Source organism: Ursus arctos, unplaced genomic scaffold (genome assembly GCF_023065955.2).
Source record: "Ursus arctos isolate Adak ecotype North America unplaced genomic scaffold, UrsArc2.0 scaffold_15, whole genome shotgun sequence".
In the NCBI taxonomy this organism is placed as follows: Eukaryota; Metazoa; Chordata; class Mammalia; order Carnivora; family Ursidae; genus Ursus; species Ursus arctos.
Window position 1 is genome coordinate 892,389 of NW_026622819.1, and position 20,783 is coordinate 913,171.

The 20,783-nt window shown below is 62.2% G+C and overlaps 1 protein-coding gene across 1 annotated transcript; it reads left to right on the forward strand.

The window, feature by feature from the left end:
- The first annotated feature begins 2,916 nt into the window (after positions 1-2,916).
- Positions 2,917-18,828, forward strand: SLC6A18 (solute carrier family 6 member 18). The gene is made up of 12 exons (XM_026506644.4): positions 2,917-3,059; positions 7,548-7,688; positions 8,452-8,589; positions 9,213-9,394; positions 10,927-11,037; positions 11,908-12,020; positions 13,097-13,225; positions 14,772-14,928; positions 15,429-15,633; positions 15,994-16,153; positions 17,387-17,549; positions 18,555-18,828. Exons 1-12 carry the CDS (start codon positions 2,921-2,923, stop codon positions 18,741-18,743), a joined length of 1,827 nt encoding a protein of 608 aa, XP_026362429.3. The 5' UTR covers positions 2,917-2,920; the 3' UTR covers positions 18,744-18,828.
- The last annotated feature ends 1,955 nt before the right edge of the window (positions 18,829-20,783 follow it).

Genomic DNA, 20,783 nt, shown 5'->3' on the forward strand with positions numbered 1-20,783 from the left:
CTAAGCATGTGTGTCTGTGTGCATGAGCACGTGGTGGGCGTGTGTACACCTGTGCTGTGTGCATGGCTGTGGTACATGTGAGAGTGTGTTGTATAAACGTGTTGGATGCGTGTGTGTTTGTGCACACACAGCCATGTGTCCACGTGTGTATGTGCATGTCCACGTGCACACGCGCTTGCCCTTGTCACGGACGTGGTGGGGCACGTGCTGCTGCCCCGGTGCCGCCACGGCCTGGGTCCCGCCATGCCTGTGCACGCCGAGGGAGAGTCACAGCTGCGGCGTCGTGGGGAGGCCGTGCCTGCGGAGCTCGCCCCGCGGGAGATGGGAGTGTGATGCCCCCTCGGCCCCTCAGATCCAGTCTCATAGCCACCCACCCTTCGACCCTTGACCCAGGAGCTCACAGTAAGGTCGGGGCACTGGTGCCCCGTGACGAGGACCGCCCTCCTCGAGCCCCTGGGCTGTGAGCTCCGGAAGACTCGGCGGAGTCCCTCTGAGGCCTGACTGCCCGTCCGCTGGCCTTGGCAGGATGCCGGCCCGATTAATCATTGCTTCTGGCCGCCGCGGAGAAGGGAGCAGTTAGACAAAGTCAAGGCGGCCGAGGTGAAGGCAAAACCACCCTTTGAGTTTTCTGAAGCGGCATACTCACTGCCTGAGTGTGTAGCCAGCTGTTGCGAAAGACGGGTTAGCGGGTAACTCGGCCACAGCCGCCAAGGTCGAGGGCAGCCTGTGTGTCCCGAGCACGGCAGGGACAGGGAAGCCCACCCACTGGACACCCCTCGGTGAAGGCTGGTGCTGGCTCTTCCCTGCCCGTCATGGGAAGGCTTGTCTTCTGGGATTCGACAGCCAATCTCGGCCGAAGTCACTTGGCACATGGAGTAGTTATGGTAATGAGCTCACCTCCACTCTCCATGGAAAAATCTGGAAGTTTACGTTAAACTGCACTTTCTGAGCATCTGCTGGGCCAGGGTGGGGACCTGGGTGGGACGGTGGGTCCCAGAGCCCTGTCACCCCTACACGGATGCCCCGGGGCCCTGTCCCCATCCCAGTGTCTCCCGTCCCGTGGTAACACAGAGTTCAGCCCTGCAGCCCCGCTGGGAGCCTCTTCCAAGCACCGGCATGTCCACCCTCTTATGCCGCCAGTCACTTGGGTGCCGGGACCCGCAGAAACCTCGGCGGCTCACAGCCGGCCGTGCAAGGCCATGAGGGCGTGCACCTGCCCGGGGTCCCACGTCCTGCCCCACTCCAGCCTCCACCCTGCTCTCAAAGCTTTCCCACCCCCACTGAGAGAACACTGAGCAGCCCCCCATGGATCTGCTGCCCCAGCCACGGTGCATGGGGAGGAGACTGGCAGGTGCGGCCCAAGGGGCTCCTCCAGTCACTTTGTCCCCAACGAGTGCCTTGTTCCACGGCCTTGGTGTATTTGTGAGTTGTTGGAAATGCAGGACTTGTGGGCATAATGTGTACCCGTCTAAATAAATCACTGTTTCATAGCCTGGGCCTTAATGTTGTCTAAATGCCGAGGGATGAGCAAACAGCGGGGCCTGTCATTCAGGGCAGCGCGGGACCACAGTTCTGGTGGGGGGGGTGATTTTCTCTGGAAGTCGTGACACCAAGTCACTGCGTCCGTGGAGCTCTGGGCATGTCGTGTGGCCGTGTGAAGGGCAGATGGGGGCGGTCTTGGGTTCAGGGCCGGGGTGCCCTGGTGAGGTTAAGTCAGCTGGGCCAGGGGCCACAGCCCTGCCCTCCCTGCCCTTCTCCCCGCTTTCTCACGTTCCCCTCCCACCCAAGAAAGAGTCAGTGGAAGTGTGTCCACCAGGGCCCACGCCTCTGGGACCCACACATTTGGGCCTGTGTGAGACCAGCGTCCTGGGAAGTGGGAATTTCACATGCAGGGCCCCAGCCTGTCCTGGAAGCATCCACCAGGGGTCCACGGGTCCAGGAGCCCCACAGGAGGCCCAGGCTGGGTCCACCATATCAGCTCATCATGCTTCATCCCACTGCAGGGGGACCCCACATGGAGGGGACGACTGGGACGTCCCCCAGCCTGGCTGAGCCCCTGTGGCCGTGGGTGTCATGCTGTCCCACCCGCTGCCTGAGGGCACCAGTTGTCTCTGAGGGGAAGAGAAGAAGCCCCTCCCACCCCTGTCCCTGCCCCTGCCCCTGCCCCAGCAGGGGAGGCCCTCTGGGACACAGGCCCTCCACCCTGCACGTGGTGGGTGCTGGGGGGGGGCGGATCCCTCCCTGGGCACTAGCCACCCTTCCATGCGTGGTGAACACATGGTGTCTCCATGGCTCAGTCACTGGAGAACGCCGTTGAAAGGAGCAGGCCCACCCCGAAGTCACACACTGGGGACTCTGCTTATAGAACATTCTAGAAAGGACAAAACAGGAGCAATGCAGAACAGACGGGAAGCTGGCGGGGGCACAGGAAGGGCAGGAGCAGAGGGGGGCGTGTGTGGCCTTGAAGGGGGCAGGAGGGACTCTCCCTGTGATGGACATGTGCCAAACTGACCTATCACGTCAGCATCCCTGCGGGGACACAGATGAGATATTTGCAAGACCCCACCGCTGGGGAAATGGGGTGAGGACACACGGCTCTGCGTCACTCCTCAGAGCGACGGGTCTACACGGTCCCAGCATCAAAAGGTTGATTAGAAAGTGATGGTTTTTATAAAACAGCTAAAGATGCCGTGGTCTTGGGAGTCCGGGCGTGTCCCCGACGGGAACAGGAGGCCCTGGTGGGACCCGGGGCAGCCGCCTGCCTCGGGCACGAGCGAGGTGCGGGCGGAGGGCACGGGGTCAGGAAGGGATCGCCTGAGGGAGAGCGAGAGCCTGGCCTGAGTTACCAATTAACTGGCCCACTGGTTTTCCTTTAAATAATGAGAGCGCACCCGGCCTCCGGCAGGCGCAAGCAGGTAGCATGGCGCGCGCGGGGGCAGCGGGGGAGCAGCGGCCGGTGTGGGGCAGCAAGCTGCAGTACCTGCTGAGCTGCGTCGGCTTTGCCGTCGGGCTGGGCAACATCTGGAGGTTTCCGTACTTGTGCCAGACCTACGGCGGAGGTGAGCCGCCCCCACGGTCCCGCCACCCGGGGAGTCTGTGCAGTGGCCGTCCAACCTGCTGCCGTCCAGCCTGCCGGGTCCCAGGGGAGCTTTCCGAACGCCGCCCTTCATGCGGCTCGCCGTAGGCCGGTGACCCCCCCCCCGTCTGTGCCCGGCCAGGGCACCCCCCCTTCACCAGCGCCCAAGGTGGTGCCAGGCAAGCCGGCTCCACCTGCCACCCATGGCCCCGGGGAGCAGACATGGAACATCTCCCGGGCCAGGCCGGTCCTTTTCTGGGGGTGCAACCTCGGGGCCCGTCGGGTCTCAGGGTCAGGTCCGCTTGCCGTCAAGGCCCTTTCTGCACGTGTAAGACCTGAGGCCCCCGGAAGCCCTATAGGGCGATCCTCCTGCATCCACCAGCCCCTGGCTGGAAATGTGGGGGTTGTTTCCTTTGGGGCGATGCCTCTGGCCCCCACCAGGAGCAGGGCAGAAGCGAAGGGCTGATGGGAGTCGTCCTGGCCCCTTCCCAGGGCACACAGTGGCCTCCCGGCCGTGCTGGGTGGACAGCGGTCAGGCTGCATTGGGGAGGTGCAGGGTGGGGGTCTTCAGGACCTGTTCAGAGCAGACCGGGTGGGGGCAGTGCCGGGGGTGGCGTCCCTGTTTATGAGGAAACGGCTTCCTGGAAGTTTATTATTTTTTCCTGATTATAAGAAGTTGGAGGAGACGTCTCTCCTGGAACTGCTGTCCCCGAGGTGTTCAGAACCTCCACGGGGGTTGGGGCTGGGTGGGCACCGTGGGCCGTGGGTCACCTGAGACTGAGGGTTTCCTTGGAGGCACAGAGCACCCCGCAGCCCGGGGGGTGGGGAGCCGGTCGCTCCCCGGGCCCGAGCTGCCCTGTGCATCAGGAGACGTACATTCGGGCTCAGAGGGGTGACCCACATGCTGGTGGTCACTGCAGGTCAGTAAATGCTGCTTGGAACCGAACCAGTTGGGCATCGCTCTGTGCTGTGTTGTGTCGGGACTGTCCCGGGAACGTAGCTTCCGGAACCCGTGAGCTGGCATTGTCTGGCCTGAGGGCCTCCGGCGGGCTGCGTCCCCAGCACTGGGTGCCAGGACCAGCCCATCACCACCTGTGCTCATGGGCTGGGGACCCTGCTCTTTAAACAGTTCTTTTAGGCCCTATTTCCAGGTGTGACGCACTTCCTGAAATGTCATGACATGTTTAAGTTTCAAAAACTCATACTTTTCCTAAACAAGCACCCCTCACATGCAAGAATGCTTTTATCTCTCGTCGACCACCACTGATTACTTCGATAGTAAGATGAGCAGATGACCTATTGCGTTTCTATTCTGCGCAAACTCATGTCCCCTGAGGGTGAATATTTTCTGTCCTTAGTGATTACTCAGGTCTGTAGGCTTCTCTTTAAGGATGAGACTTAAAAGGCAACATTGTAACAGAATGAGGGGAAACACTCAGCCGCACCTGCAGGGTGTTCTGTCGCCTCCACACAGCTTCTGGGTGAGCGTCAGCCCCCGCGGTCAGGGCGTGGACCTCACCAGTGGCCGGCGCAGGGCAGCATGGAGACCCTCCAAGCACCTGCTTGGGTCTAAGGTTCCAACCCAGGAATAATTCACGACCGTGTCCGTGGCAACACGAGTGGGACATCTAGTGAGTGGTCCGCAATCTCCACACGGCCGTGTTGCAAGCTCAGCACCCGTGGACTCCATGGAGACTTCGGAGTCGTGTGAGGACGTGATGACCCTAGTTGGACAATCAGTCCAAATGTCCAGCAGGGCGAGTCGTCTCACTCCTGTTGTGACCCGGTTCTGCGTTGGCCGTCACTGTCCCCTGCGACTTCACAGCCAGGCTGTGGATTCCACGGAAGACTCTCGGGTTTCACGGGCGTCGCGTGGGATTTCTAGATTGTCAGGGGACGAATGTCCGTCTTGGCAACACTGAGTCACCCCATCCACAGAGACAGAGTATCACGCTCCCGCCCTGGTCTTCTCTGTCCTTCGTTTTCTCCTCCGGACGATGTCGGGTATCTTGTTCGGATTCTCGGCCGTGCCGGGCTCTGCAGCCATCCCCTTTTCTCCGTGACGTTTTCTCAGAAGACGGGACCCGTGTGCCTGGCCTCCAGCACCCCTCCGGCCGGCGGTGCGTGGGGCTCTCACAGACCCGCTGCATGGCATGTGCGCCGCGATATCGCCACCCCCAGCCCCGACCAGAAAAAACTCTCATCGTCTGACACCACACGTGTGAGGGTTTTGCCCACACCAACCAATTCTCCCAATCCGGGCAGAATTTAACTCGTTTCTGCCGACCCACCTGAAGCGAGCGCGAACCCCGCGGCGCCGCCGGCACCTCAGACTCCAGTCTCAAGTAGTGGTTCCCCGCGGGGTCCGCAACGTCCATCCTAGTCTGCTACAAGTCAGGGGCACCAACGTTCCCTCCTCAGATTCAGAACTTTGCTAGAAGGGCTCACAGAGCCCAGGAAACAGCTCACTCGCCAGTACCAGGTTTCTAGAAAGCATACAGCGCCACAGCGGCCACGCGGCATCCTGCACAGAGTGGGGGCGTCGGAGTCCCCCGCGCTCTCGGCGCCGTGCCCTCCAGCACCTCCCGCGTTCACCAGCCTGGAAGCTCTCCAAGCCCTGCGGCTCACGTTTCCACGGAGGGCGGATTGAATCACCGGCCTGGGTGATTAGCAGTTTGCAGGCCCTCTCCCCAGCCCGAGCTCCAGGTGGGGCTCGAAGTCCCACCTCTCTAATCCCACGGCTGGGTCGTCCTGCGACCGGCGCCCTCCTCCAAACCGGCTTGGTTTTTATTCAAGTCACGGACCACACGTGTTTTGGACTGGGCCGAACTGCACCCACACGCAGTGAAGCTCCGACTGTGCCACTCTCCCCCTGTGATCACAGAGCTGCTCCCTCCCTTCTTCCCGAAGCTGATTCAGCTGCACCAGGTCGGCTACGAGGAGAACCCCCCCCTTCCCCTGGACTGGTCCTCCCGGGCGGTCCCTGCCCTGGGCCTGCTGGCTGTGACCCTCCCCACACAGCCGGGGGTCTGTGGGTCCTGGCCGGCCTGGAGCCTGCATGCCCTTTCCAGACAGTGGGTCAAATACCAAGGACCCAGAGCCACTGTCTGACAGCCAGCACCTGCCTGCGGGGCCTGGGTCGCTGGTCCCCTCTGTCCTTACCACGCAGCAGGTGTGCACTCAAGGCACAAGGGAGGCTGGGAGGTGCACACACCTGCACACCCCAGTGTGTGGTGTGGGTGGGGTGGGACGGGAAGAAGGGCAGGCTGGGGAGGGCTCCTCCATCTGGACCCTGGACCCCTGGCCTGTGATTGGCCCCTCTTCCTGCCAGGAACTCCTTGAAGTGGTCCGGGCTGTATTCACACCCCCAGCTCCAAGCCCCTGCCCACAGGTGCCCTGGTCGTCCTTGGGGCATCGGGTGCGTCCCTCAAGGCCGTCTCTGAGAATTCCACATTGCTCTTCCAAGCTCCTTGGCGGTTTCGCAGCTATGTGCATGACACCAACAGGCACTGCTTTGTCCCAAATACTGGCGTCCCGTGCAGAAGCTGATGTGGGCTGAGTGGCCACCTGTCCTCCCCAGGGCCTCAACTCAGCATCAAAACCTCTGACCACGACGCAAAATCCCCGGGAGAGACTGGCCCTCAGGGAGGCTGGGCCTGCACTGGGCCCGCCGGGCCGGGGAGATGCAGGGAGCGCGTTCCCCGACGTGGCCCTCCCTGTGCATGCAGGTGGGGAAAGCAGCTGTCAGTCCCGGAGCACCTAAGGGCCAGCAGGCCCACACACTGTGGTTAACTAGAAGACAATGCAGCTCCCGACTGTATGGGGACTCCTTTCCCCCAACAGTATGAGAACACCCGCAGTCCCGTGGGATGTGGGAGCCGGCATCTCCCCACAGGCACCCCCAGGTGATCTGGCGGGGCCACTCGGGGCTGTGGGCTCTGGGAAAGGCCAGGCCCCTCACTCCTCACACCCGTGGCCTTTTCTCCTGCTCCCGCCACCGCTGGCTTCCAGTGCAGAAAGTGTGGCTCTCCCATCGATCCTATGGAGGCGGTCAGTGTGTGCTCCCTTGGGGGACCACGGAGCCTCACCCCGCCGTGGCTACAGGTGCCCACCTCCTAGCATCCAGACATGCAGGGGCGATGCTCATACCCAGGCACGGAGAGGCGGGCTCCCGCCTCCACTCAGGCACAAAGCTTGAGAGACCATTTCCAATGTCCACCTTCAACATTCTGCCAGGAGCCAGACCAGCCCCATATAGCAGTAGGCCCCGTAGTTGGGGTGTGGGGTATCCCTGTAAGAACAACACGGCTCGTCGTGGCATGAAACCTGCCCCCAAGGTCTCACAAGGTGGGACGCTGCCAAGTGGCTTGAAACAGCAGCCGACCAGGTGCCCGACATGCAGGCCCGTCCGTCCCAGCCCAAGGCCCCACCAGGCAGTCGTCGACCCTCCGATGACCCTGTGTCTTTGCAGGGGCCTTCCTCATCCCCTACCTCATCGCCCTGGTCCTCGAGGGAATCCCTATCTTCTACATCGAGCTGGCCATCGGCCAGCGCCTGCGGAGAGGAAGCATCGGGGTGTGGACGGCCATCTCGCCCTACCTGGGCGGTGTGGGTAGGCTGCCGCCCTCTGACCCCTGCCCGGAGCTGCTGGGAGGGTGGGGGTCTGCAGGTCCCGGGTGTGCCGTGTGTAAGCCCGTCCTTCCAGCTCATATTCAGTGACCCTGCAGAAGACGGGCCCGGACGTAGCAGTTCGGATTAGATGGGCGTGGCAGCGTCCCTGCGGGAGCTGGGTCTGCTCGTGCTCTGACTATGCCTCCTCCAGGAGGCCCTGCTTGGTTCCCCCACAGCGCAAGCGGGGATCTGGGTGCAGGGCGCTGCGTGGGGTCAGCTCAGGGTGCAGGAGGAGGAGGCAGCAGGCCCAGCCCCACGGAGCAGCAGCAAGCGGTCCCGGATCACCCGGGCGTATGTGCCCGCGGGCACTGAGCCCACACACCTGGGAGCTTGAGAGTGTCCAGGGGGGCCTGGACAGAGGGCAAGCCTGACGCCCGGAGTGCCGTGGGGTGAGTGCTGCAGGGAGGGGTCCGAGCAGCCCCTCTGGGCGCCTCTGGGTCTGTGACAGGCCCCACAGGGGGCTGCAGCGCTGTCTGCGGGGTCTGCTGGGAAGCCCGTGGAGAGGCAGATGCTGGCCCAGCTGAGGGAGGGGCCACATGGGCATGAGCACGACGCCCCGCCCTCCGTGCAGGGGCCACATGTGGGCTGGCGGGGGACGAGCAGCAGGAGGCCTTGGGGACGACAGGGAGCCGGAGTGGGGTGCTGGGTGTCTGGAGCTCTGTGGCCAGGGAGCGGGGGAGGAGCTGAGTGCCGCCTCTCCGCAGGGCTGGGCTGCCTCACTGTGTCCTTCCTGGTCAGCCTGTACTACAACACCGTCCTGACGTGGGTGCTGTGGTATTTGCTCAACTCCTTCCAGTACCCGCTCCCCTGGAGCTCCTGCCCGCTGGACCTCAACCGCACAGGTAGCGCTGGGGGGCTGGAGCGTGGCGGGGGGCAGGAGCGCTGGGGGGCTGGACGCTCAGCCCTGCCTCCCGGGGGCCCACACGGGCTCTCCTGAACAGCACATATGAAATCCTATTCTCCTTACCCCACCGTATCTGACCGCTGATGGGTCCGGGGCCCGCAGAGACCCCATGTATTCTCAGCCCAGCTGTGTGCATGCCCAGCAATGAGAGGCTGAGTGGGCGGCACGGCGGCTTTCACTGGATTAAGTCCAGACCTCAGCCACGCGCTGCCGCAGAGATACTCACAGCACAGGAAATGTCACTCTTTTGCACTGGCTCATGAAGCTTTCTTAACCCTCCTTCACTTCCTGCATCTGCAGATACTAACTTGAGCTTGGCACGTTCTGAACGAGGCCAGCCCAGGGGCACGTCTGGGCCAGCAGTCTCCCTGCATCAGCCCTCTAGCCACACCTGCACGCCCTGGGCAGCAGGGGCCACGGGTCCTGCCCCGTGTGCCTGTGCTGGTGCAGCAGCCCCAGGCCTGGTTATCCACACACTGCACTCCTGGGCGGAGGCCTGCGGAGCCCACATCCGGGCCTGAGCTCTGTGGCCAGCCCCTGACAGGACCCTCCTGGTTCCAGGGTTCGAGGCCGAGTGCCAGGCCAGCAGCACCGTGAGCTACTTCTGGTACCGGCAGACGCTGAACATCACGGCTGACATCAGCGACAACGGCTCCATCCAGTGGCGGCTGCTGGCCTGCTTGGCCGCATCCTGGGCAGTCGTGTACCTGTGTGTCATCAGAGGCATCGAATCCACAGGCAAGGTGAGACCCCTCGGGTGGTCCCCACTGCCCGGCTCCCTCCAGCTTGGTGTTCATGCATGGGCTTACTGGGAGGCTGTGCTGGGAGGGTGCAGACGTGAGGACCAGTGCCCTCCCTGGACGTGGGCGCCTTTACCCGGCGACACTCTGCTCAGACTCCGACTGGGAGGTTTTCTCCGCTCTTTTCCTTTTAACCTGTTTGGGTCTGCATGTTTAGAGTGGGTTTCTTGCAGATGCACCAGCTGGATCTTGTGTTTCTATCGAAGCTGGCAGTCCCTGCCCTTGTTTGGCTATTTAGACCTTTTACGTTTAGTGTGACAATTAATCCAGGCTCCGTCTGCCATCCTGTGTTTGTTTCTTACTGGTCCCCTCTGTTCTCTGTTCCTGCTTCTCCCATTTCCTGGGTGTTTCTTATGACCCCACCCTATCCGTCTGTTGGCTCTTCAGCGGTAACTGTTCTACCCTCGGGGTTGGACTAGGGCCTTGGCCATCGGTCCGTCTGGAAGCGACACTGCCCCCGGGATGAGACAGCAGACCCTCACTCGTGTTACGCTGCCTTCCTCTGCTTTCCTGCCGCTGGCTCACATTTCACTATGATGGTCTGTGAGCAGTAAACGTGCTCCAGCATGTTCATTTTAAACAGTTCACCATCTTCTGAAGAGAATTCAGTGATGAGGAGAAGTGTGTCAGCAGTTATGTGGTTTCTGTGCAGAAGACCAGGGCAGGCCTGGGCCTCTGGCTGGAAAGCCTGCCCTCGCCATGCACCCTCTCTTCTCCCGGGGCACGGACACACATCTTCCCTTTCAATGTCTGCGACATGGCTCCCGACACACATTTGTGGCCCTCCGGCACAGGTCCAGGCGTGTGCACGTGCCTGCACATTTTCCTAGTTGGCGCGTTATGGCTGCTGTCTTGCGAGGGTCTTCGTGCTTGAAAGGGCCAGAATTACTGATTTAGACCAAAGCAACCATTAGGCCCAACAAGCCACCAGAAATTCCAAATAGCCCTGAGATGGAAGTCCCTACGGGGCATCGGAGTGACTCCCCAGCCAGTCTACTCAGGGACTTGGAGGCAGCCGTGAGGGTAGAGAGTCATGACATTTACTCTGTGCAGACCCCAGATCACACCCAGGAGGGGGCAGTGGTCTGATGCTGGGGAGACAGGTGTGGGCAGGCGTGGCCCCAAGGCCCCTGTGAAGTGGCCGGTTGTGGGCATGGGGAGGAGGAGAAGGGCTGGTGCCTGGGAGACCTGGGGTGTGGGTAAGCGGGCGGCCCACTCGCCTGGGATGGTCAGCGCCCGCCCCACAGACACAAGCGTGTATGTGAATCTGCTTGTGACCGTCCCCATGAGCACCAGACCCTCGGAGCCTGAATGGGGCCCACAGGCCCCATGGTGCCCTCTGCACTGGCTTGGCTGGAATCCCAGATGACTGACAGGAGGCTGGCCACGGAAGCGTTTACAGCACACCTGCCTCTTAGTGGTTGTATACGGAACAGAAACCATTGAAAAGTCTAACAATTTGGTCTTTTTTAAAGGCAATTTATTTCACAGCCCTGTTTCCTTACCTGGTCCTGACGATCTTCCTTATCAGAGGACTCACCCTGCCCGGGGCAGTCAAAGGGTTAATCTACCTGTTCACTCCGGATGTAAGTTGGTTTGAATTGAAGTCCAGGCTCCAGGAAACACATGAGTCAGAGCCCAGCCCAGCCCAGCTCGCTCCATCCCCTGGCTGTGTGAATGGCCATTAGCCAGCGGCCAGGCCGCCCAGGGCCACATGCGGGTGAGGGCAAGGAGGGTGGTATGGGGTCTCAGGGAGGAGGTCAGGGTCAGAGGAAGGGAGCAGGAGGAGGACTTGGTTTGTGACATGTAGCCCGGGGAATGTTGCTGGCGGGGTCCAGGGGAGGAGCCAGCTGGGGCCCGATGTTCCCCCAGTGCCCTGCACCTCATAACTCTGAGGGCCTAGCCAGCTGCACGTGTCTTAACAGACGAGGAGTCACAGGCCCCAAGGGCCCGCACTGGAGCCCGCACCCGTCCTAGACCCTTCCACACTGTCTAGGACCCTAGCATTCCCTGGGAGTTTCCAGGGGCTGCACAGGGTGTGGACGTGCGGGAGCCCAGGTCCGTCCCCAGCAGCAGAGACACCGGGCACCGTGTCCCAGGCACTGCGGGACCCTTCAAGTCCCCAGAACCACCATGTCTGCGAGGAGCAGAATACACACACCCAAGTCAAGCTGCTCAGACCCATTTCTCAGCCCTGAGCGGCCGGCCAGCCAAGTTCTCAGAGCCTGTGTGTCCCACATGGATGGGAGCCGTGGCTTTGCTTAACCCAGCACAGAACAGCAAGACCACGCTTGCCCTGTGAACCGCCATTTCAGTCGTGCTCTCTCACCGGTGGCCCTAAGCTGTTCACACTCCTTCACGAGAGACGTCGAGGGAGCTTCGGGAATGTTCTGGGGCCGTGGGCTCCCTGGTGGGTGTGGTTCGTCTGCGGCACAACAGGATTCTGTGTCTTCCAGGTGCAAGTTCTCCAGAACCCTCGGGTCTGGCTGGATGCAGCCACGCAGATATTCTTCTCCCTGTCCCTGGCCTTAGGAGGGCACATTGCTTTTGCAAGTTACAACCCGCCCAGGTAGGGCCCGGGCTCAAGGGTGGGTTCCTTCCACTGAGGGGCTGGGCCTCCTGTCCCGAAATTTCCGGAAAGCACAGAGCCCCTCCAGTGTCACATCCCGCGTGGCCTGGTATGAACTTGTGACAGGAGCAGACTCGTGGAAATTCTACCAGTGATTCAGTCATGCACTGGGCCCCTACGGCAGCTTCTAGCGGGTTCCGGAGGAAGCTATTCCGGACAATCAATCCCAGGAACAAGGCCATAACCGGAGCTGACACCGACCCACAGGAAACATGTGTGTCATGCTCGAGGCCATAAAAGCAGACACACGGTATATATCAGCCTCCCTGGTCACTTAAGATGGACATGGGGCGGCCACCTCGCTGCGGGAACTGCGCACCTGCTGTAAGAACCCCCGGTGCTCGGGCACTAAAGCACCACCTGCCACATCATAAACCAGGCGGCTGCACGCCACTGGGACCACCCGAACTAACGTGACTCCATGTGGTGGCCAGAACATCCCCCTCCCTGGAGTGCAGGGGTGGGGATGTAGAGTGTGGGCTCGGGGGTTTCACACAACTACGCCCGGCAAGTGACTACCTCCGCCCACTCCAAGTGGCTTGTGTGAGTTCCTCCCGTGGAGATAATCTCCCCAAAGCCCCTGCCAGGCTCCACGGTGCCCCGTGTTGTCCTCAGCTCCCTGTGTCCAGGCCTGGGGGACAGGGGTGGAGGCTGAGGGTTTTAGACCATCCACAGTTTTGAGCTGGGGTGGGTGGGGAGGGGCCTGGTGGGGAGGGGGTCAGCAGGGAGGTGTGGTCAGGGAGGGTCAGAGGAGAGGGGGTTGGTAGGGAAGGGGTTACTGGGGAAGGGTCATTAGGGAGGGGGTCAATAGGGGAGGGGCCAGTGGGGAGGGGGTTAGCAGGGAGGGGTCAGCGGGGAGGGGACTGTGGAAGGGGGTCCGAGATTGTACTGAGACTAGCAGGAACAGCGCCAGTGCTCGGGGTCATGGGCATGCAGGCTCCGTGTGTCGGGCGTGTCCCAGGTCGGGTGTAGAGATGGCCCTGAGCACAGAGGCGCTGTGTGCGTGTGTCTGCCAGGAACAACTGTGAGAAGGACACAGTGACCATCGCCTTGGTCAACAGCATGACTTCCCTCTATGCATCCATTGCTGTGTTCTCAGTTTTGGGATTCAAGGCGGCCAATGACCACGGGCGTTGCCTGGACAGGTGAGCACGGGGCCCTTGGCTCTGAGGGAGGGGTGTCCACAGCGCTCGGCCTTCAGATGCTTGCTGCTCTGGGCCCCACACGACCACCTCTTCCTTCCTGAGGGGAGTGGGGCGGGGAGTCTCCAGAGGTTCGCGTCCACCCGCAGCAGAGAGCGTGACCCGACGTGGAGGTGGGGTCCCGGCAGACACTGGTTAAGATGAGGTCACACCGATCCAGCAACTGTGTCCTTACGAGAGACAGGCGGAGACACGCAGACGCACATGGGGGAGGCCATGTGAGGAGGCAGACAGAGGCTGGAGGGATGCCTGGGCACCAGGAGCTGGAGGAGGCGGGAGGGACCCTCCCCTGGAGCCTTGGGAGGGAGTGTGGCCCGGCTGACACCCCTCCCGTGGACTTCTGGCCTCAGAGCTGGGAGAATAAATGTCTGTTCGCTTGCGGCTTTCAGTCTGTGGTCACCGGCCGCGACAGCACAGGTCACTGAGGCCTTAGGGCGGCCCGCGCATGTGGGACTGTTGCATCAATGCCACGGCGTTGAAAGGCCGTCAGTTCTTGCTCCCAAATAGCCCTGCAGAGGCAGTCCACCAGGCAGACCCGTGGCGGGGTGCAGGCTCGCCCCCCCACGATGCTGCCGGGCAGCCCCGTCAACCGCGACACCTGTGCTAACCACGCTCAGGCCACACTCTGGCCACGCTCAGGGCCACGGCCCACAGAGGACAGAGGGGGACACTGAGCAGCCACACCAGGCACAGCTTGAGCTTGACTGCTGCGGGATGTGTGCACCCACTGGAATGTTCTGGAAAGACTGCAGCGCCCACATGGTGAACAGTGTGACCCCCCGGGGAGCAGCAGGGGCAGCGCTTTCAGCTGTCTCCACTGAGCACTGTGAGCCAGCGTGTGCTCACGGTGACAGCCGTGACTCGGGTCCGAACGAGGCTCCCCTGCCATGTTCGCTGCGAGCCACAGCCCGGCCGCCTCATGCATCGGCCACCAGACCGCAGTGGCGCACTGTCCTTGGGGGACACTTTAAACAGCAAAATCACCAGCAAAGAGCATAAAACTGCGAACAGCGTGGCCCTAAGCTGACTGTAAGGATGCCTGTGACCGTATGAGCTGCAACCAGAGGGCAGAGCGTCGCCTGCTGACCTGGGCCCCGGGCGACTCTGCACACAGCCACTAATAACCCCAGAAGTGCCACGAGTACTAATTTTGAGGTTACAAAGAGATTTCAGCAAGTAGGCAAAGTAAGAAATTCGGGAATACCACAGGCCTGTGTTTGAGCCGCGAGCCTCGAAGCCCGTGAGCACCTGCTGGTGGCGGCAGGTGGACGTAACTAGGCCACTGTTCCTCCTGAGCCCTGCCCGGGCGCTGCCCCGGTGCACAAGGCGAGGAGGCCAGGGGGTTGCTGCTGCCCTCTATGCCCTCAGGGGAGTGTCCCCTCCAGGCCGGGGTCCCTCTGTCCCTGCAGCGGTGCTGGTGTCCTTCTGGGTGTTTCTGGGGTGCAGCGTGCCCAGCCGAGCGTGCACAGGCCTGTCCGTGTCTCTGCAGAAACGCTCTCCACCTCATCAATGAGTTTGACTTCCCCGACCAGAGCATCTCCAGGGGCGACTATGCCGCCGTCCTCGCGCACCTGAACGCCACCCAGCCCGAGAGGGTGGCCAGGCTCCCCCTGGAGGCTTGCCGCCTGGAAGACTTTCTGGATAAGGTACCCAGACGGCTGCGATCTTCCCCCCAGATGTGGCCCAGGCTGGCCTGGCAGCTGGGAACAAAGGACTCTGGGCCGGCCTTGTGCCTCTGCAGGGCTGGGCTTCCAGAAAGCCTGTGGCCTCAGATGCAATGTGTCCGACAGGGCCCTGCCCAGGGGCTGGGAGCCAGCCTGACCCAGGAGACTGGGTGTTGCTGGTGCACTCAGCTGGGGGTGGGGGCAGAGGATGGGTCATAGAGCCGGGGTGTGGCCGGAGTCGGGAGGCTGCTCCAAGGGTGAGGGGCAGCTGTGGACCCCTGGATATGGGGGTGATGCCCCTGAGCCCAACACCCCTGGGCCTACAGTCGTCTGCTAGCTGCAGGGCATTAGGGGAAAGATTCCGTTCCCTCAGAGGTGCACCGGTGGCTGGTGTAGCCACAGAGGGCAGGGCCTGGCGCCAGCAATGGGGAGGGGTCACCGTGTGTGCCGCAGCATCAGAGCCCCGTGCACGTGTGTTGCAGAGTGCCTCCGGCACGGGCCTGGCCTTCATCGTCTTCACGGAGGCCATCCTCCACATGCCGGGGGCCCCCGGGTGGGCCGTGCTGTTCTTCAGTATGCTCTTCACCTTGGGCCTGTCATCCATGTTCGGGAACATGGAAAGCATCATCACGCCGCTCCTGGATATGGGGGTCACGCACAGATTCTTCCCCAAGGAGGCCCTGACCGGTGAGTGGACAGCCAGCCCACTTGTAGGCCTGTCCTGCTTGTTCCCCCGCCTCCTGGCCGTCCGTTCCCTGCTGCCTGCTGTCCAGATACCCTTCCTCCATGAGCGGCCCAGCGGGAGGCTGGGTCTGGCCTCGTCGCCCCTCAGGGCCGGTCCCGGAGTCTCTGCACTGACTCGGCATCCCACGAGGGCCATCGTGGGGACCTCGGGGTCGGGCAGGGGCAGAGCAGGGGTTACTCCCAGCACTGCCCACAGACACCAAGCCCCCATCGCGTGCGTCCTCCTGCCCCTGGACATGGTGCCGGGAGGGCCAGAGAAGCGGGGGCACTGGCTCAGACAAGGGGGCGCCGCCGTCCCTCCAGGGCTGGTCTGCCTGCTCTGCTTTCTCTTGGCCATCTGCTTCACGCTGCAGTCGGGGAACTACTGGCTGGAGGTGTTTGACAGCTACGCCGCGCCCCTGAACCTCATCATCTTCGCCTTCCTCGAGGTGGTCGGGGTCACTTACGTGTATGGGATGCACCGGTGAGTGTGCGCCCCCTCGGGGCCCCGCCCTCCTGCTCCCAGCACCCCTGTGCGCGAGGCACGGGCATCGCAGCAGCTGCTGTCCTGGGCCACGCAGGGTGGGCAGGACCACCTGAGACCCTCCCAAAGCAGACATGGGGCGGCTCCCAGCGGTCCAAGAAGCACCATCGGGACCCTGCCCCACCTGCTGCTCGGGCCTCCAACCTGTGGGGGTGGGCGACAAGATGGCCTGTCTGCAGCCACGCAGGGCAGAGTCCGAAAGCCCGAGGACAGGTGGACACTAGGGCACTGGGGGCCCTCCTGCCTTGACCCTGTCCTGGAGGCCTCCGAGGAGGCCCAGCACAGGTCCTGCCCATCGCAACCTGACTCTGGGCCACTGCACACCTGGATTCACAACCACACCACACCTGCCACCTCCATCGCTCACATGTCACACCTGCAGTCACACCTGTGCTCACACCTGTCCCACCTTCCTCACACCTCTGCTCACACTTGTCACTTATACCTGTCACACCTGTGCTCACACCTGTCACACCTATGCTTACACCTGCCACTCGTACCTGTCACACCTGCGGCTCACACCTGTCAGTCTCACCTCTCACACCTGTGACCCTTGACCATAGCCCTGTTCAGATGGTCCTAGAAGCTGTGACCTCTGTCCTTGCTCCCTAGGGGGTCCTGGGAGGTCCCAAATGCCAGGGCATTCACCGCTGTTCTGTGGGCACGGGGGCCAGAGGGCTTGTCCCACCCGGAGAGGGAGTAGCAAGAGGCAACCATCCGGGGGGACTAGCCCAGCAATGTGGAGAGAAACAGTGAGCCCTGGGCACAGCCAGGGCTGTCAGGCAGAGACAGACAGGAGAGCGCTGTCAAGCAGAGACAGACAGGAGAGCAGCCGAGGGAGGGGCTGTGAGGAGGGTCCTGTCTTCCTGACAGCTCCTGGGCAGAGCTGACACCATGGTCCAGGGTGTCTGCGTGGCTGCTGCATGTCCTGGGTCACCTCCACCCCACCCCCGGAGCCCTGGCAGAGCCCCCAGGAGCCCCAGCTGGATGACCTGCTCCCTGGGGCCTTCTCCCATACTGACTGGGGGCCCGAGAGTGACCACCTTTCTGAGTGGCAGCAACGGTCAGAGTGGTGGTGGGGAGTCCCCGTGGGCCCTGTCTCGGTGACACCGGCTGAAGGCCGCCAGCTGAGTGGGCACGTGGCCGCCCCCGAGCCCGGTGTCTCTGTGACAGGTTCGGTGATGACATAGCCGGCATGACCGGGAGGCGGCCTGGTCTCTTCTGGCGGGTGACCTGGAAGGTGGTCAGCCCGCTGCTGCTGCTGAGCATCTTTGTGGCCTACGTTGCTGTCCTGGCCTGGACGCCGCTGAGCTACAGGGCCTGGGACACCCAATACGTAGGTCCTCCGGGCGGAGCTGGGAGCCACCTCGGGCCGGCCTGGCCCTTCCCTGGTGCCACTCAGAGCCCAGATGACATCCTAAGTGACCTTGTGGGCCGCCAGACCTTCAGGGCCCCTGGGGGCATCAAAGCCAACCATGGTAGGGACCTTGGGCAAGGCCTCAGTGGCAGGAGGACCTGAGCAGTTTCCAGGTCCCCAGAGCAGCTCACCCAGGGATGCGGCCTTGAGTCACGCTTCCCGTGCACTGTGGGGCTGGCCCGCAAATGCCCGCTCCTGGTCTGAGTCGAGGAAAGTTGTGTAGGGTGCACGTCACTGGGCTGCCACTGAGCATGGTCAGAAGACAGGGAGCACAGGTCAGTCTCTGCTGCCAGCCCTTGTCCACTGGGCTGTGCTCTGAGCTGCGTGGGTCCTGCTGGCCTGCCACCTATCTGGCCCCTCGAAGCCTCACTTGTGCTGCTGCCCTTTCTTGGGAGCATGGAAGTAACTCTGTTCCAAGCTCTCCTTAGAAAGAGGACTGGCCCCACATTGCCAGCGGTGGGCGAAGGAGGAATGGCACATTTCTCAAGAATTTTCATGACTATTGTCCTATCAGATTCACACACTAGTGTCTCACATTGACCTCAAAAGACGTGCCTCGAGTTGGGTGGGTGGTGTCACCCCCTCCTACAGAATGGGAGTGGGGCACAGGGTCCAGCCAGTCCTGCAGGTCAGGCCAAGGCAGCCCCCGAGGCCGTGCAGCCCCTCTGTGTGGTGGGAGGTGCTCCATAGAATGCCCCAGATCCCAGGCCCATGTCTCAGAGCCCCAATCCCCATGAGAGGCTCAGCCCAAACATGACCCTTCGGGTCCCCGTGTCCTCGCTGCCACTGCCCACCCTGAACCCTGATGCTTTCTTTCGGGAACAGGCAGGGTGAGGCTGGCTCACACCGCTCAGTCCCTGAGGCCGAGCACAGCCTCACCTGTCCCTCCCCCAGAGGCTCACCTGTGGTCTTGTGTCCCCACAGGCACGGTTCCCTTCGCGGCAGGAGAAGTCCTACCCGGGCTGGGTGCAGGCCACCTGCGTCCTCCTGTGCTTCCTGCCCTCACTGTGGGTCCCGGCTGTGGCTCTTGGCCAGCTGCTCGCCAAGCGCAGGTGGAAGCAGGACACCTGGCAGGACAGGTGCCCGAAGCTGCAGGACAGAGGGGCCAGCTGAGGGCTGGGCTGGGGGTGGCAGGGAGGACCAGCCTGTGTGCCACTTGCTCCCAGAGAGCTGGACCCCATTACACACTTGCCCAGACCCTGACCTGTGGCTGCTGCTTGCCAACACCATTGCACTCCGCGGACCCTGCTCATGGCACAGGCCAGCTCCCTCACCATGGTCCACACTGTCCGTCCAGACCGGAGAGAGCCTGGTGTCCAGCCCCTAGGGCCCTGCCCTCTGGGGCGCCGCATGGAGCTGCCTGGGTGGCCGTACGCTGTGTCCAGCTGCCCAGCAGATCCATCTATGGGCAGAAGGGCAGGCGGGCCCGGGGGCCAAGCAGGCTGGCAGAGCGGCCTCTGGGGAGGCTCACAACCACACCACGTGCAGCTGGGGCCTGGCGCCACCAGAGTTGAGGGAATCTGAAGGGTCATCTCCAAGGGAGAGTGGAGGCTGTCCCCCTGGTGGGTGGGAAGGGAAGCCCCTTTCTGGCCGAGGGCACTCGGGATGGGTGGGGCGGACCCTCTCAGGCAGCAGGGGACCGGGTCCATGTTGAGGCCCAGGGTTGGGCAAGCCGGTGTGCGGGGGATCCTCATTGCGTCCACGGCCTGGCCACTCTCGCCCCGGGACGCATCCCCGCTGCGTGAGCACAGGCAGGGGCTGGGGTCTGGCTGCGAACACGGCCAGGATCCACAGGCGCTGGACGCTCTCCTGACCTTACTGCTGAGAATACCACTCTTTGTCCTTTAAAAATTTCCTCAGAGACTCAAATATGGGTCAAGAAGGTACACAAAGGCTGATTCTCATTCAGGTTCCTACTGTCTCCAAAGGAATGCTTCACTCACTCCACACCAGACCCTTCTAAGCCTCAGTGGGGGGGCGCCTCCTCACCCAGCCCCACCTGCCCTCCTGTGCACCTCCCTCCCCCCTCCTTCCGTTTTCTCCCTCCCTATCCATCTGTTCCCCCTCCCTCCATCCATCCTTCTGTTCATTCGTCTCCTCCCCCTCCCTCCCCACTCCATCTATCCATCCATCCTGTCCGTCCATCCATTCATCCATGTATCCATTTCCTCCCTCCTTCTCCTCCATCCATCCATGTGTCCATTCATCTCTTCCCTCCCTTCCTCCCTCCTCCCCCCATCCTCCCTCTGCCCCCCTCCATCCTCTCTCCCTCCTGTGTGAACCAGGGATCAGGTCTGAGGTGTTGGGCCCCGACACACAGGCTTGCTCCTGACTTGCCACAGGAGGCCGTGAGCCCCTCGTGCCGCTGGCATCAAACCCTGTGAAGACCCAGAACCTAATAATCCCCAGCGGGACAAACGCTGTCCAGGGTGCTGAAAAGTCCCCAGAGGAGCCTGTTGGGGCTGTTTGTCACAGGCAGCGAGACCCCAGGAAACAGAAGCGGCTGCACTACTGTCCCCCTAAGAGGAGCTGAGTATTAAAATGGAGTTAGCCCAAGAGCGCCCCCTGAGGTGCATCCCAAGCCCCATGGTAGGGTCAGGTTGGCACCTTGGCCCCCATGCTGTGACTCTTGGCTCACAGTCCCTTCGTCCATCAAAAAGCCAGCAAGGCCAATGAGTCCTTCTCACCTATGCCTCTCCGATACCCCATCTTCACCCTGTGATCACCCTGGGTACACCTGGATAGTTCGGATGACCGCCCCATCTTGAGGTCAACTGACTAGCTACCTAATCCCACCTGTACCTGTAATTCCCCTTTGCCAAGTCAGGTTCTGGCATTAGGACATAGGTGCTTTGAGGGGTCATTATTCCACCTCCCAGAGTGCCTGGGTGATTCTGAGCCCACCCAGGTTTGGGAAGCCCTTTACAGTGTGCTCACAGGTAAGCAGCGACGTGTCCAGGTGCCAGTGAGCGAGGGGCAGGAACTGGGGCTGGGGGGCGGGGAGTGACCCTCAGCGCGTTCGGAGGCCCTGGGGGCACCATTTATGCCTCCTCTTAAACCACTCATCTTGAGCTCCACCCGCTGCCTGCATGTTCAGAGAACACATCAGCCAATGAGCTTTCTAATGTGCAGCTTAGTTCTAGGGAAGACCAG

What these genes read in the sequence shown, in the direction of transcription:
- SLC6A18 (XM_026506644.4), top strand. Translation starts at nt 2,921, where the DNA reads ATGGCGCGCGCGGGGGCAGCGGGGGAGCAGCGGCCGGTGTGGGGCAGC. An exon ending in GCCCTACCTGGGCGGTGTGG is followed by an intron (nt 7,689 to 8,451) that starts GTAGGCTGCCGC and finishes GCCTCTCCGCAG; the next exon opens with GGCTGGGCTGCCTCACTGTG. An exon ending in TGGAAGACTTTCTGGATAAG is followed by an intron (nt 14,929 to 15,428) that starts GTACCCAGACGG and finishes CGTGTGTTGCAG; the next exon opens with AGTGCCTCCGGCACGGGCCT.